Source organism: Pogona vitticeps, chromosome 4 (genome assembly GCF_051106095.1).
Source record: "Pogona vitticeps strain Pit_001003342236 chromosome 4, PviZW2.1, whole genome shotgun sequence".
Classification (NCBI taxonomy): domain Eukaryota; kingdom Metazoa; phylum Chordata; class Lepidosauria; order Squamata; family Agamidae; genus Pogona; species Pogona vitticeps.
This window is the reverse complement of record NC_135786.1, coordinates 215,089,404-215,106,617: the sequence shown is the minus strand read 5'-3', so window position 1 is coordinate 215,106,617 and position 17,214 is coordinate 215,089,404. Positions and strand designations below refer to the sequence as shown.

General features: G+C 38.2%; 1 protein-coding gene across 4 annotated transcripts in view; it reads right to left on the bottom strand.

Moving 5' to 3' along the window:
• VPS13B (vacuolar protein sorting 13 homolog B) overlaps positions 1-17,214 on the bottom strand; it is a 495,255-nt gene that overhangs the window by 87,541 nt on the left and 390,500 nt on the right. For all 4 annotated transcript variants that reach the window (XM_020785369.3, XM_020785367.3, XM_020785370.3 and 1 more), the window contains exons 40-42: positions 10,041-10,237; positions 7,201-7,382; positions 5,522-5,871 (exon numbers count right to left, since the gene is read on the bottom strand). In XM_020785369.3, coding sequence (XP_020641028.3) covers positions 5,522-5,871; positions 7,201-7,382; positions 10,041-10,237 — 729 coding nt within the window. The remainder of the gene's footprint in view (positions 1-5,521; positions 5,872-7,200; positions 7,383-10,040; positions 10,238-17,214) is intronic.

The window sequence follows — 17,214 nt, the reverse complement described above, 5'->3', positions numbered from 1 at the left end:
AACAGATTCATAAAATAAACAAATTTCATTAAGTCCAAAACAGATCTTTGAAATACTTTGCCAAAGAGGGACACAAACTGTTGTTGGTTCTGCTCTCCCCCAACAACCATAGTACACACCATGTGCTCATCTTCTGGGATCCTCCAGCACTGATCCTCGACATGAGAGTTAGAATTTGTGGTTAGAATTTAAACTTCCATTAAAAACCCCACAAGAAATTTGTTACATACAGCACTGATGTTACCTGTCTGTCATGGGTTTGGAGGGAAAGTTCCATCCTATGGGGAGTGGAAGGCGGGACATCAGGAGGAGGGGCTGTACTGTATATATATGTGAAGCCTGTGTGGAGAAGTTTAGAAGGAGAAGAGAAGAGCTGGGAAGAAGAAGCTGGTGTGGGAGTCTGTGTGTCAGACAGGGTACTACTGTGTGTCAGTCAGTACCAACCTGATAGGTTCAGGTGTCTGTATGGTTAGCCAGAACTGATAGGTTCAGGGTCTGTGCTTTATTTAAAGGTGTTCTGTGTGAACCAAACTGGTGTATGTATGATTGAGACTAAGCCACGTTACTGTATGTTATTCACTTGATCATTTTATTTTCCCTGTGTGTTATTTAAATAAACCTTATTCCTCTGTTTGTTAAAAATCCATTCCTGGTCTGTGTGACTCCTTACAGGGAATGGTTGGTGGCAGCTTAGTGAAACTGTGGTATATCCCAGTAGGTCTGGGGTTGTCAGACTGGAGTGCAGGACAGATCTTTGAAATACTTTGCCAAAGAGGGACACAAACTGTTGTTGGTTCTGCTCTCCCCCAACAACCATAGTACACACCATGTGCTCATCTTCTGGGATCCTCTAGCACTGATCCTCGACATGAGAGTTAGAATTTGTGGTTAGAATTTAAACTTCCATTAAAAACCCCACAAGAAATTCAATTCTTTAAAAAATCATTTTTATGAATGTGGGATATTGCGCTTCTCTATCCATGATTCTAAATGCCAGGAAATGGCCTGATACTGCTGCACAATATTGTGTTCACATTGTCAGCAGTAAGATGGATGCTAAGCTTTTATTTGTGCATTTATTTGTGCAAGCCTGTTCCTTTTCTTTGTTTGTGTCAGAAGCACCACAAGACAATAAGTCTTCAATGGTAAATTTTGGGGAGGACAGAGTACACTCATGTAAGTGTGAAGTTTCCTGTTCTTCTCTGCACTTGGAAAGGATAGTATTAGAGGTGGGTGGAATCATCTTCTTAGATTCATTTTAGTTCTGCCAACTCCTGTGCACAACCTATTAAGTGATTTCCAGGTAACCCAGTTCTCCATGTGGCCAGGACCTACTGCAGACTCTTAAGATAATATGCAAAACCTCTGTTGGTACTATGCAACTGCTATATTTGTTTTGTTGTATCTTATTATTTATCTCTGTTCTTAGATTTAAGAGCATTTCAGTGCTGGACTTTGTTTTATGCATGCTGTTAGTTGCCCTGGACTCTATGAGAAAAGCAACAGTATTTAATATCCCTAATAACTTTAAAAATGGCCTTTTATCATAATGACAAAACAGTGAAGATGCATATTTTCTCCAAGTATTTCCTTACATTTTCTGTTAAAGACTCCAAGTGTTTCATGTAATAAGGAATTACATGAGTACAACGGTGGAACCAGTTACCTCGGGAGTTGGTGAGTGCTCCAACACTGGAGGTATTCAGGAAAAACTTAGATAATCACCTGGCAAATAAGCTTTGATTGTATTCCTGCACTGAGCAGGGGATGGACTTGATGGCCTTGTAGGCCCCTTACAACTTCACTTTTTTATTGATTCTACTAACTTGTAAGTGTGATTCCTCCCCACATATTTTTATTTTGCTTACATGATATTAAAGAACCAGTAATATCCACTATGTTCTATACTTCAAATTATTTTTTGTTAATAAAACCATATTAATACTCATAATAAACAAATAAAAAGATAGTTTTTATTGGGCATATATTATATTGACAAAATAATTTAAAAGTTCTTGAACTACTGTCTAGAGAAGGTGACTATAACATGCCATTTACATGTGCATTACTGCTGCCACTTGATCTTGAGCCACCGAAAATTAAAAATAATTTGGTTCCACTAATTTAAATTAGAACTGATCACAAAAACAGCACTTGGGCTGAATTGTATCCCATGTGTTTCAGAAGGCTTCCCCAAAATAAGATATACAGGCTTACTCAGAAGTAAGCACACAAAGTTCAATTAGCCTTATTCTTAAGCAACTGTGTACAAGATTGAAGCCTTAGAAACAGTAGTAAGTTGTGAAATAGCTACTAACAGAAAGGAATCACTGTCTTTTCAAAAATCTTTCATCTTGAGATCTGAACATGTGATCTAGAGCCTTATGGTGCCTTTAAAGCCTAATCTACTTCTAAAGCTTCCATCTTTATTTAAGAAAAAAAATTCTCCCACATATTGGGAGAAACAAATACTGACAGAGGCTTCTGTTAATCTTGAACTCTTGACCTAAAGGTGTAAGGCCAAATTGCTTTATGCTTCATATGTCAGCTCCCATCTATACTGTGTACAAAATTACTTGACTCTGATATTTTGTTAGAAAATGTGAAGAATTTGACTAATGGTAGTGCTCTTGATTTTGTCTGGCAGAATAATGTACCAATTCTGAACACCAAACACTAAATAACACTTAGCAGTGGGAAGGTAATTTTCGTTATGTGGCTGAGAGCCCACATAAGGAACATGTTGTTAACAATTAACGTTAATAAGCAGTTCTGAGCCCATGTCTGTGTTTGATGTCCTCTAATTTAAAAGTGGGGTGAGCTTTTAATCAAGACCCACCCACCACATCAGAAGATGGTGGCAAGAACTCTTGACATGAGAGGAAACAAGAAAATTACAACAACAATTACAGAAGCATATCCACCTGTGGGTCATTTGAACACAGTCATCCCCATATATAAATCAGACCCAATTACTCATAGAATGTACCTGTCAGGAATATGCTGCTATACAAACATATGGCTCTACTTAATCACATATACAATTCTGTTGTTTTGTACTCTGAATATTCCTTTAAGGCTGTAGTCCTAGTCACTCACTCACATTCTGATGTGGTCTCAATTGTTTAAATATTTATGCATTGCATTTTATTTCTGTGTTTATGCTGTCTGAGAGACTTCTAAACTACACAATGGACTGGATTGCATTGAAGGCCATTTTGCAGTAGTTGCTGCCCCACCAGGCCATGCGTAACCGGCCTCATCCAAAACTCTGTTTGCTTGTTTTCTGTTAAGTACATGGCTCAAAATATGACAAAAAGCAGAAATTGGAGCTACAAAGAGTCTTTTTTCACACTGATATTTGAACCAGCTGTAAAGATTTAAATCACACTAGCTCTTGTTTTATGAACGTCCTTTTACAATAAGAAAACCATGGAATGCCTTGAAAAAAGAAACTCTGATATAAAACAGATGTTTTATCTTTTCTTACTTTACTATTGTAGTTTTGCAATGGGTAATTAATGCACAGAATTTTGTTTAGGTATTTAGACTGGAAAGACTAGCACTTTCTTGTGGGACTGAATAGTTTGGGATAATGGGAAACATTCTAAATAATTGCAGAAGACATAATCTGAACATATTTTGATTACTTTGGATGATTACTTTTGCATACATGGAATATAGTGTGAAATGTAGTAAATATGTTCAGTGAGATGATAAGGGGAGAGCAACGAAGATATACCAGGAATCAAAAGTAATAAAGACAACTGATGCTGTATTTTACCTAGCAGGATAAATAGAAGCTTTGGAGGTGACTTCCATCTGTGACACAATATGAATAGGAAACATTAAAGGCCCTATACCCTATACTGATCAAATCAACCACTTAACTGCTTTTAAAGAAAGAAAAATAAGTCTGTGTTTTTCTCAGTTTCATAGAAAATGTGGTCCTTAGTAGTGTACCATATATATCACTGTGGAAATCCTATTGCTTTCTTATGCATGTGGAAAGCAAACAGTGTAACATTCAGTCACCTCTAGCTGGCATTTAACAAATCCCCAGTGGAAGTTTTTAGGGTGTGAGCACGCAGTAGCTGGGCACATGCTTGAGAATCCCAGTGGAGACTTGTTAACTGTTAGCCAGAAACAACTGAATGTAATGCCATTTTCCTTCCATATGCATAACAAAATAACTGGATTTCTGTTAACAGCTTTTCAGTGTATAAAAATAAGAGGCTGCATATTACAGTGATTCACTAACTCAGATCTTGATCTCAACTACACAGGCCATATCTGTGCAGAAAAACTCCACAAGACCCTAATTTCCATCAAAAACATATTAGTAATGGGACTTCCAGTGAAGTGTGTTTTTCTATTTATTTTAGAGAGAAAAAAGGAAAATAAACTGAGAGACAAAATTTCCTAAGGTATTTGCTGAATTTTCTTGAGACATTCAAAACAGCCCAAGATAGACGCTCTTTACTACTAAAACAATAGAAACCAGCCATCACAGCCATGTTCAGAGAACAACTCATCCATGAATTACTCTCGGGAGTCAGTTCAAATGTAGCGCTTCTGGTTCTCCAGTCTAGACAACTGGGTTGGACAAAGAGAAGTTTGAGTAGATCTATGCTAGTAGAATAGAATCTCTCTTACACACACACTTCACTATTTGAAAGATCTAATGTTTATGGTTGGATTATTGCCTGGCACAGAGCTTGAAGAACTTTTTTTTAAAAAAAAACTAAAACTCCCAGACTCATTCACTCACTCACTCATTCAGCCAACATTTCTGTTGGCCAAACTGGCTGGAAACTAATCTCCAAGCTCTGTCTGGAGTAACTTTTCCAAGTTCTGTTTAAAGCAATACAGTATCTCCAGGTTCTGCTCCGGATGTCCAAGGGTGGTTACCAGACATTACAGCAGAGGAAGAAATCAACAGAAGATTTATAGGATCATTTGTGAAAATGGAAGGGCCTTTCCATTATCCAGAACTCACCAAACAGTCTGGAGAATCATGTTGAATCACATGATCTCACCCTCATCCATTCTCCCTGCATTCTCAAAACTTTGTCTTTAAGCATAAACAACAGCTTGCTATTGCATCTGATCTGGAAAACTAAGGTTGATACCTGTTCTCTGAAGTGGAGTTGCAACCTCAACCAAACCATGGTTTGCACTTCTGACAAATGCAAACCACAATTTGTGGTCTGCACATAAATTCATACCATGGTCTTTGGTATAAAGAAAGGAGCAAGACAAGGAAAAAGCTTACTCATGTAGTACCAAATCAGCATTACAGGTGAACTGACTCTGTTCAATTTTTATATCTGTTCTTTCCATTTACCTTCCATATAGTCTGTGATTATAACACAGAACAACACAGAAAGCTTACACTTAGCTTATGCACACCACCGCATCCCTTCACCCTATCAATATATTAGTATCATTCCATTCTTATATATTTCAAATTAGAAATCTAGATCAACACTATCATAACATGTTTAGATATTTGCCTTACCTGTTGCCAAGCTTCAAAAGTTTTATGAAATGAATAGACTGTGTGTTGTCCGAAGCTGATGAATATGGGATCCACCTTCACATTTCCATCGAGCAATTTTTCCACTGTATTTCCAGAAACAGCAATCTGACCAAACACTCTGAATGGCTTCATAACAGTCTGCATAGTTACGTTTCTGTATTCTAAAAGTTTGCAGTCAATCCTAGTAGAGAACTGGAACTCCTTGAAGACTGATCCATCGCCCCACTGCCTCAAATAGATGTGTGGCTCTTTGAAAGAAATTATGGAATATTCTAATTCAGATGGCACATTTTTATCAGATATAAATGGATGAAGGAATTTTGCTGGCACTATGGAACAAAATGAGAAAGATAAACAGTACAATGCTGCAAAGGTAAACTAAAAAAAAATGTTCAAGAAAAAATTATCTGTGGAATGATCAAGCCATATATTTTCTGCATCAGGTCAATGCATTTTTACATATACAGTATATAAAAATTTTCTGATTAGTAAAATGGTCAATATTATACAGAAATCCTCTCCTAGGTTGAAATAAACATAATTGCTCTTGAAATTAAAATCAAACTTGAAATGTATATGGAGAAACACATTAAAGATAATATATTTTTGTTAAAGGTTCAGCATTATCAGGAATACAATACTTGTATCTGTTCTAAGGAGGACATGCTTATTTCTGAGCTCTGGAATCATATCACAGGAGCCTACATAAATATTTTTTTTAAATGCATGTATTATTTTAAGTAAATTAATGTGTAAATTACAGAACAATAAATTATGTTCAGAGTAAATCAATGTCATAGAAATTCGTATTAGGTGAAATAGAATCAGTCTGTAATAGCCACCACTTTGGATATTTAAGTTTCTCACTGTGACTAAACCAGCAAGACAGCAGCTTAAGTAAAATTCTTTCTGAAACAGAAGATTACATGTTAATATTGGCTGTTCTGATTCAAGCTTTTGTTTTTGTTTTAATATTCTGTCATTTGAGGAGTCAAAAATATGGACGAGAATGCATCAGCTAGGATGGGCAAGAGTTAAAGGTGGCATGTTACTACTTTCAACACCATGTGACACAGAAGCTACAAAAATTTGGTATCTACCATATTTTACTGTGGTTTTAAAAAGAACAGAAACTTCAGAAAGAAGTTCCACTTCTGAAAAGTGATTTGCTCACTCTTCCTGGAGAGCATTATTTGAAATCAGATGTCTAATACACTGTCTTGGAATAAACTGACATCAATGCTACAGCTCATAGCGTTGAACAAAAACAGATGGACTCATCTTCCCCTCCCCCACCTTTCTTTCTAGAAAAGCAATTGAACTTTCAGTGTTCTGTATATCCTTAAAATTGCTTTGCTGAAGAGGATGTAAAAAACTTTCACCAGCAGTGCAAATATGTTGGTGAATGTAAAGACCAAGTTTCTTCTGTTAGGGGCACTTGTGACCACTAGCCAAAGCTTAGAAATCATAGCATTTTCTGTAGTTACTGGATCCAAACACACTTTTTCCTATGCATTCTTGCTTCTGATAAGTGGGTGCAAGTTATCCAAGCTTGTTGTTCCAAGAATGAACCTACAAACAGAAAGCAGCTAGAGGAATGATGAGCAAATGTGAAAGCAAAAGTCACAGTTGTCTTCTTGTGAGTTTGTGATACATACCTGTGCCCAGTTGATTCAGATGGTGGCAAAGGCGAAGTTCCAAATGAGCAAAATGAATTGAAACTCCAAGGGCAGGAACAAACCAAGGGGCAAAGCATGAATCCACCCTAGTACAGGCAGCTAGTGCAGTAGGAGTTACAAGTGGGTCACAAGCACCTTGTGATCCTGATTCACTTTCCGAGCTGCAGAGCAAAACACAATGAGACCAGTGCTTCAAAACATCCTGATGTTTATCAAAGGATCTGACTCTCTGTGATGCTGTGTTTTGGACATCTGCGCTGATCAGACCATGATTATTTTTACAAAGTGCAACCATTACTGCACACATTGCTTCAAGGCAAGACTTATGAGGTGATTATTTATACCCATTTATGTTTTTCAGTTTTAAGCAGAGGGAAAAAATCATTTTCCAAGAACTGACATGCTTGAACAGGAAAAGATTCCAAAATGATATAATCCTGAGGTCTGCCATTTCTCTACAAAGAAAATGAACAGTCGCAAAAGGGAAAACATTCCTTCTCTTCCCTGACTTCCCAGGGAACATTGGTCCTGGATAAATCGCACCTGAACTCTCTTTAGAAGTAAAAGTAATGAAGCTGAGGCTGTCATATTTTGGGGACCTAAGAGAGGACTTGATGGGAAATACAATAATTGAGGGCAGCAGGAAAAGAGGTTGATCAAATGTATGATGAATTGACTCCATAGAGGAAGCCACACTCTTGAATTTGGAAAAGCTAAGCAGAGCTGTTGATGGTAAGACATTTTGGAGGTCACTCATTCACAGGGTCAGCATGGGTTGGAGATGAAGTGACAGCACATGACAAGAACAACAATATCCTTTTGTCAATGGAAAGAGACATTAATTCTTCATATATAAGCCAGGGTTATCAGTGTGGAAACCTTTTGAGAGAATAATTTTAATGAAATATGAGGGAGAGTAATAAGCCTCACATGAACACATAACAAAAATCCTATTGCTGCTCTAAATGCTTTGATGGGAAAAAATCTATTGAATTCCAGAAGCTTATGCCCAGTTCCCCAAGAGTTCATGTTTCTGAGGTACTAAGCTGACCACAAAGCTAATTTTGTGACAGTCCAAAATTAGGAGGAATTAACCTTGTCTAAAACACTAAACTTCTCAGTGATGAAAATCCATTCCTCCACAATTAATATTAACAGATCATTTCAACATGATATGATCAATGCAAGCCAGATGTTTCATCTTCACATTTACTTGCTATCCATTTTCTTAATTCTAGAATCTTATACCCACATATAAAAATTTAACAGGAAATGTGCAGTCCATTCTCCTAATTCATCATCTGTTTTGTTATCTTATGTGTGAGAAGCATGTGTGTGTGTGTGTATGCACACATAACTGCACATACGTCTATACAACGGTAACTACATATAGATATGTATATTTCTAAGTATATACATGCATTCAGGTAAATCAATTTTGGAGGACTGCTGTGTCTCTGGAAGAAAATTACTCACAAACGTAAAGAAAAAATCCATCTGGAGCTTCTGTGTTCAGTATGAGATCCAATACACTCTACTGTATTGGTTAAAGTATCAAGCCAAGGCAAGAGACACCAGGGACGTGATCTGCACTTAGCTCTCAAAGAACTTACACTACTTACTATTTTTCAAACCATTGTTGCAAAGACAGAGTGCAGAAGAATGGAGAACAGAAAGAATGAGATAAGCAAAGAAATATAATAAATTTGGCTGAGTGACTGGAATTTTAATTAAAAACACTTTTAAGCCTAATGTATTCTACCCCAGTGGTCTATGGTCGGACACTACAGTAAATTAAAGTTTATCATATCACAAATGAGCCTTGAGCTCTCCTACCCTCCCAACAACTCTTTACTCCTATAGTATGGTCAGGTCACAAGGACAAGTTCAGAAATCTTCACTTTTAATTTTGATTTGGTTATTTACTTCCATAACTGTCCTCTCCGGTTTTTCCTGCTTTCATAAATAGGATGGGAGTCGTAGCCTCATCTCATTGTCTATTAAGGACTACAAAGGCCACATCCCAAAGAACTATGATTTTCAGGAATACTGCAACTCACAGGCAGCACTGCGGAAGCTTCCTTGTTTTTGAAAATACTTCCATTGGCAAAGGCACCACTGCAAATAAATAACTGGAAAACTGGTCTACAGACTTATGATTCTGAGCTACAACACCCAGGATACTCCTAGAGAATTATGGGACTTGCAGTCCAAAAATATGAAAGAGCATACCCCTAATCTTCGCTTGGGCTTGTTTAAAATTCAAGTCTTCATAACATGGGTTCTGCAACTGGCTTATCTGTACATAAGTAGCAGTAGCCACCAATTAGGGTTTGGAGATAGGGCAGCATCTGATATAAAATGGAAGCAATACTGTCTGATCTTCACAGTATGCCAAAAGGAAGGAGTATGTGAGCCTAAGATATGCCTAAAGTTGGTCCCACTGGAATATCTTTATTCAGAGAATGTTTAGTTCAGATGTGTTGTATCATTCTTCTAGTCCTGCAGACCTAAGATTCTTGTGTGTTTGGCATATTTATTTTGTCCTGGGTCAGCAAGCTTTCTTCCCATGAATAATATACTACAAGGAGAGTGAACGGCCCTGTTTAGGTGACCTAATAATAGAATCCGGGCCTCCCTAGTTGGGGGGTAGGGCACGGGCAGCTTCCCTAGTCCTCATGCATGAGGTGAAGCTCACACACAAAGGCAGTCATATCAACAGAGACAAGGTGGCCTTCGGGAAATACCTAAATGTCTCCCTATTCAAAAGGATCTGGACAAATTATCTACCTGCACCAAACAACTGCAGTTTTAATTACCTTTGGTCATCTCCGGAATTCTGGTTGCTGTTCAGGACAATCCTCCAGAGATCCGAGGCTACAAGTTCTTTCTGGTCAGTCATTAGGTTAATACTAGGCAGTGACAACTCACAAACTTTACTTTCCGAGAGGCTGAATTCTCTGAAAGCAACAAATGAGTTCTGTAGTTCATCCCAATATTCCAAGCTGCAAGGAATCTGTAAAAAATTACAAACAAAACTTAGCTGTTCATCATTTCTAAACACCAACAAAGGGATGTATTTGTAACATAACTTAGAAATGCTACAGTGCTTTGTTTCTTAAAGAGTTTCCACTACGTTATCCAAAAGAAACAGATAATTAAAACAAACTAAGACAGGGATAGATACGCAGTATGGTGCAGAAAAAATCAGGACAAGTATGGTGTAGTGCAATAGTTCTCAACCTTCTTTTGGCCATGGCCATAAACACAATATAAAAAAAATAGGCTACATCAGGGTTGTATAATTTGCATATCAAACCTCATAAGGTGGTGTGGGAACAACTGTTTCCAGTCCGCTGCCCCCCTCAAATGTGCGAGGGCCCTCCAAGGGGCCCCCATTAAGAATGGCTGGTACAGTGGATAGAGGAAGGACTAGGAATTAGGAAGCCTGGGTTCAAATCCCCACTCAGCCATCAAATCTCACTGGGTATGTGGAACTGTTAAAACCTGCATAGGCATCCTTCAGTCTCGAGAGACTATGGTAACATGCTCTGAATCGAGGAGTGTCCTCTCCAGAGCATGAAGCCCGGGTAAGGTAATATGTAGGATAGGCTGTTACCCAAGCAGCAGATTCCCCCTCTCCACATTGCTGAAATGGTCCAATGGAAAGGCAAGAGCCAATACAACTGGTTCCAGCAACGTCGCAGGAGTTGGCAGAACGACACGAACTGCCTTCGGGACTCCGGCTCTGGATTTTGCCTCGAGGTTAACTCCTGAAGCCTTTTCCATGAGTGGATATAGCCACAAGGCAGTGGAGGTTTGAAATCGGAGTTTTCCTTCTCCTAGATGGGCTGCCTACCATGGCTGACGAGCCCCACCTACCCGGCCTGCTCTTTAATGGTGCAAAAGTATGATCTGATCCTTAAAACTTTCCTGACTACCCAGCTTATGCAAATCTCATTGGCTTTTAAAACCACTCCTTAAATATTTCACTTAGCTTTAAGGACCTATTAGGATCCCTATAAGTTGGTTCCAACATGCCAGAAGATAACAACCTAAACAAACCAGACAGGGATGAACAAAGGTAGAAGTGGAAACAAGTAGTTCATGGACCACATATAGCCCTCAAGGGGCATTTTTGTGCCTCCAAAGCCATACCAGAGCCCCCCCCCCATAAAAAATATTTTGCTTTGCTTTAAAAATCCTTATTTCTGGTTGTATTTATTTATTTATTATTTATTTTTATTTATTACTTAAATTTGTATACTGTTTCCCATTAGGGCCGAGAAGGCACCAGGCTAAAGTACAAATACAGAAATCTTCCCATATTCTAGTTATTTTAGTTGTGGGGACAGTTGATTACACTTTTTGCCTCTTTTTTGCTTCTTATTCTTTGTTTTTGGGAGAGCAGCTATGTGTATTTAATGTAAAACAATAATTTAATTTAATTTAATCTTTTCCGTTGTGTGTGAGTGTTTCCTTTTTGAATTTTTAGAATTGTTGTTTAGTTAATTTACCGTGTATTGCATCTGTTAAAGATAAACATTCTGGTGAGGTTTGGGATTGTTTTGTTTGCATCTATGGTGGAGAGTTCAACTCTGTGGCTAGGCCAGCGTACCTCTGAATTATCTCTGATGATGATTTCTTTTTCTCATCTGTTGTCTGATGATGAATGTGATAATATAAACTGGTGAGTGTATAGATCTGAAGATGTTATTTCTTTCTTGTGTACTGTTACCTGCTTTTGGAGTAGACTGACTAAGTGTTACCTTGCCTCTGCTTTTTTTGGGGTTAATTTATGGGTTCTTTGGGGTTTTTTGGAGTGCCAAAAATGCAAATGGCAAAACACAAATGGGAAATCTGAAAGTGGCTTTCCATTTCATATATAATGAAGAAAAGAACTAACACTAACAAGAAAAGAAAGGAATCCCCCGAAAGAACCTAAAATGAAAGAAATACAAAGATACTTGCTGAGCACAAACCTAACATACACATAAAATAAAGTGTCACGTATTTGTAATTCTCAACATTAAAAATTCAAATATGGTGGCAAATAAGATGGTATGGCACAGGTTAAGGAAGATTACTGGCAAAAGCACAGGAAGGACGAGGGGGGACTTACTGGGTCTTCACTCCTGTGCCGTTCTCCTTCATTTGGTGTATAAGGTCTCCAACCAAGCCAGGAGTATAACTTATTTAAATGATTTCATTTTGGGGCACTAGCATTACCTAGACTGTCACTTCACGTTCTCAAGGTCATTTTATTCTACACACCACAATTTTGCTAAAAAATTACTAGGAGACCGAATTAAATGTTAAAAGGGAAATATAATATTATGAAACAAGGCAACAACAGAAAGCAGACTTCTTTCTACACCATCTTTTCTTTTAGGGTACATAATACGCAAAAATTGTTTTATATCAGGAAATACACAGAGTACATATAAAACTGGGATATAAAAACATGATCTTCATCTTTTAGTGACCCTTCTAAGGAATTTTAAGTTTTGGGAGTTGCCAAACATTTAAAATTTGTAATGTGAAATATTTAAAAAAAACTTAAGAACCATATAGACAAAAGTTACATGGGGGGATGTCCCATTTACATTCATCGGTTTTATAGTGGTAGAGGGCTTTGGGAACTAGATTTGGAAATTTAAACTTATTTGCATGATATATTTCTAAGCATATCACATTATTTGTTCTTGTGGGTGGATGGGGGTTATTACTAATGGCCTAGCATGGTAATTTTAAAGGAAGATGAATGCTTTATGCAGTAGCAGCTGCCAAAAATAATAGTTTGAAACTTGAATATGAACTATATCCCACAAAATGACTCATGGCAGGGGAAGCAAGGATATTAGTTGAACTAGAGAATGTCCCATAAGTAAAATAAAATTGTATTCCTTTTGCCTTGAAAAAGATGATTAATACTCTACCTACATTTCAAATAATGCTTACCTTGTGGGACATTACTCCCACTACTGTTTCAATAAACCAGAGAAAGGGCACTGGCAAAGTGCTGTTAAAAACATACAGCCAATAAAGCATAACAAAGCACCCTCTCGTTTATGAACACTTTGGGTGCTCTATGGGTTTAAAGAGGTTTGGAGTGAGGAGATAGGCAAAGGGCAAGGCAATGGGATCATGGCTTGGATTCCCCCTCTCCAAGGTGGGACAAGCAGCTGCTACTGAAGCCTAAGAGAAGCATCAAATTAAGAAGAGATGTGTTCCATCTAAGCATGGGGCTTGACAATATGGACTGTATACCGGACATGGGAGTGCTACTGCACAGAGGTTTGCTTTGTTGCCCACCTGTGATCTTTTTGCCTAACCAGCTGCTTTTATGGATGAAACTCTCTGGCTCAAGTACAACCCACCGTCTATTGACTCAACAACAGCCAGGTTCTTACCTTCCCCACCCACTTGGACCTACAATTTAGAGTGCATTTTACACTAAAATGTACTGTTTCACCATACATCTGAACCTAATGTATGGTCCAATTATTCTGTTGTTTGGCAAGGTGATACAGATAGCCAAGTCATTGTAGAATACTTTGATTAGAAAACTCTCTGGGACGTTTACAATGTAATTGTGCATGGAACACTTCCCCCCCCCCCGCCCCGCAAGCTGGGTAATTTTACCAACCTCAGAAGGATGGAAAGCAGAGTCAACCCAGAGCTGGGTACCTGAATCCATAGGGACCAAACTCAATTCATGGGCAGAGGCTTGACTGCAGTACTGCAGTTCTACCACTGTGCCATGGGACGCAAAACTGAAGAACGGGGACACCACCCTTGCTTGATTTGTGATCTGCCCTTTGTGGAGATACTTTTGACGGACATCTAAAGTGTTGTTTTTAAAAAACCTCAGCAACAGTTCTACTGCTAGGTGCTATTACTAGACTATTTGCAATATTCAGCCTGTTTTGTATGGGGCTACATTACCCCCATACAAAACTAGGAAAACCTTCACAGCTTGAAGATGCTATTAGACCCAGTCTTGTCTTTAGAGGCACCAAGTGGCTTCTGTGGTATGATCCTTTGATAAATTGAATCTGTCTGTCAGCTCCTGCACAGAGGCTGCCTGCTGTGCTCCAGTAACATCCTGTTTAAATTTTACAATAATGTGTTTTACATGACATTGCCTTTTCAGACTTCAGTAACTTGGTAGAGCAGCTAGGTTGCTCAGCAGGACAAGACATATGGAAAGTCTCCCAATCTTAGAACAACTGCACTAGCTCCTAATCTATTTCAAACACAGTTCACAAGTGTATTGTTTATTGTTTTGACCACTTTGGTCATCCAACATCCACAGATGTAAAACATAAGTATAAATATAAAAATATATACTTGCTTGGAGCCAGCTGAACATCCACAGAACTAGCAAGTTTAAAAAGTACAGATACAAATACTGTACATACTTTCTACAAAGTGCTGAATTAAAAACATAATACAAGAGGATTAAAATGTACACATATTTCAATTCTAAAAATATTCATATTTCAATTTAGATTTATTACTAAATCATTTATATAAAGATTAAATAACAAGAGTGCCAAAATACAGCCCTGTTTAACCCCTTTTTTAGTTTTAACAGGTGCTGTAAGGTGTCCTTGGGGATTAACTCTAATTCTTACCGATGTATTATTATGTAAAGCTTGAATCAAGAATAATAAACGCTTATCAATATTAATATTAGCTAATTTTTTCCATAGTATGTTTCTTGAAATAGAGTCAAATGCAGCTCTAAAATCAATAAAAGCTGCATACAGAGACACCGAATTTTTAGAGGAGTATTTCATAATTAAGTGCTCCAGGAAAGTTCACAAGTGTACTATTTTAAGTCCTTGAAGCTTAAATTGCTTAGGTCCAGTGTAGCCTGATGACCACCTTCTCCCCTGCAATTTTGCTGACTGCTACAGTCTTCTTTCAAAGCCCATCGTTTGGTTTCTCCATCTTCAGAAATGAAGCAGTGTTGCTTCCAGATGTGGCCTTATCCATAGAGGTGTCTGTGAAGTTCAACTTTAATTGACTTTTTCAGCATCAGTTGATGACCTTTTGCTTTGTCCAGCCCTCTTTTGGACTGTGTTTTAGGACAGTGTTTTAAATTTCCATAGCCCAAGTTAATTTTACTCTGCTCTATTAATTCATTAGGTTTTAGGCATTCAAAAATTGTTTTTAAAACTTTTCTAAGCTGCTCTGAGACACCAGTGAGGTATAATAAGTGTAACATCAATACACACAATAACCAAACAATTTTGCAGGAAAAATATTGTGTCTGGAGAATGTGCCTGGCCTCCAACTGTACTTTAATTTCCAAAATTATAACAGAAGAAGAAAATAAGGTAGCTAGTACTGGTATAATAGAACACCATGCTGTGGTGCATGCAGTTATTTGGCTGGTATCTTGTTCCTCATAAAAATGTAACACCTTTGAGTAACTGTCTGGTGGCAATTATTTCTCACAACTATGTACATGTCACCATTTGTTGAAAAATAGATGATTCTTGTCCTAAGTAGAATAGTGTAACCACTTCTGAACCTCATATTATAATAGATTCTGAATTTCTTTTAAACTGGCTATCTTTACTTTTGTGTTCTGCTTTGCTATACATTTTGTTAAAAGGTAAACTGTGAGCCATCCAAAGTTAAGTACATCTTAGAACTGCAGAGCTGGAAGGGACCCTATGCATTATCAAGCCTAACCCCTGTCCAGGAAGCACAGTGGGGAATCGAACTCGCAACCTCTGGCTCCACAGTCAGATGCTGACATTGATGTTAAATTGGTCAGAATCCTGAGTAGATGAAATCATGACATCAACTGCAGCTAATTAACAGGTACAGGCTGAGTGTCTGTTGACCAGGCATGGAATTGGTACCTTGCTAATTAGGTCCAATTCACTGATAGATTTCACTTATTCTAGAGAAAAATTCCAACAGGACTCTGGCCACTCATTTTATTGAGAGACAGTTACACATGTACTTAACTCCTCAGTTGAAATAAAGGGAGCATGAATACTTACCATATTTGCCGGCGTACAAGATGACTTTTTGACCCTGAAAAACATGCCTCCAAGTGGGGGGGGCGTCTTGTACGCCGGGTGCATGTCCAGCAAACCCTCCCTCTCTCCCAGCAAAGTCACTTACCCAGTAGTAAGACGGAGTAGAGCCCTGCTCCTAGCCTGGGAACAGCCTGACTCTAGCGCCAAACAGCTGACTGTCGGAACAGCAGAGAGGAGGCAGCCATTTTGAGATGCGACCACATGGCTGCTGCCTCTCAAAATGGCTGCTGCCTCTCCAAAATGGCTGCCACCTCTCTGCTGTTCCTTCTTCCAGCAAACCCTGGCTCTCTCCAAAAAGGAACCAAAAGGAGCAAAAGGAACTGTCCCCATGATGCAGCCAAAGCAGAATCACGCATTTGGAAGAGGGTGTAGTCTTATACAGCAAGTATATAACAAACTCTACATTCTGAGTGGGAATGTTGGGGGGTGGTCTTATACGCCCAGTCGCCTTATACACTGGCAAATACGGTAGGTTTGCTAGAATGTTGTCTACTTGCTTTCTCCACCAGGGTTTTTTTTTTCTTTTTGCTGCTTTCCCAAGGGATTTCTTTTGCAGGAAAAAAAATGACTGTCTAATGCCTTATATGGAAGGCTTCTCTATCTGTGCAGACATAAACCCAAAAATCTGTGCAGCTAAAAGATGTAAAATAAAATGCAGCATGCAATAGGATAGCTCTTGTGATTTTAACCCAAATGTCTTAAGAAAGAGGAAGCTGTTGACAACATATTAATTCAATCCTGAACCTGATCTTCCCTCTCTGCTAAATAGTCAATTTCTATAAACAAAAACACAACCCACATTAATACACAATTATACAAAGTCAACACTTCATAAAATCATTATTTTGAAAATTTCCCCAAACAAACTTCCTCTTCTCTTTCTCTTTTTAAATTTTCCAAGAAACTTCCCTGAAATGAACGCCCCATC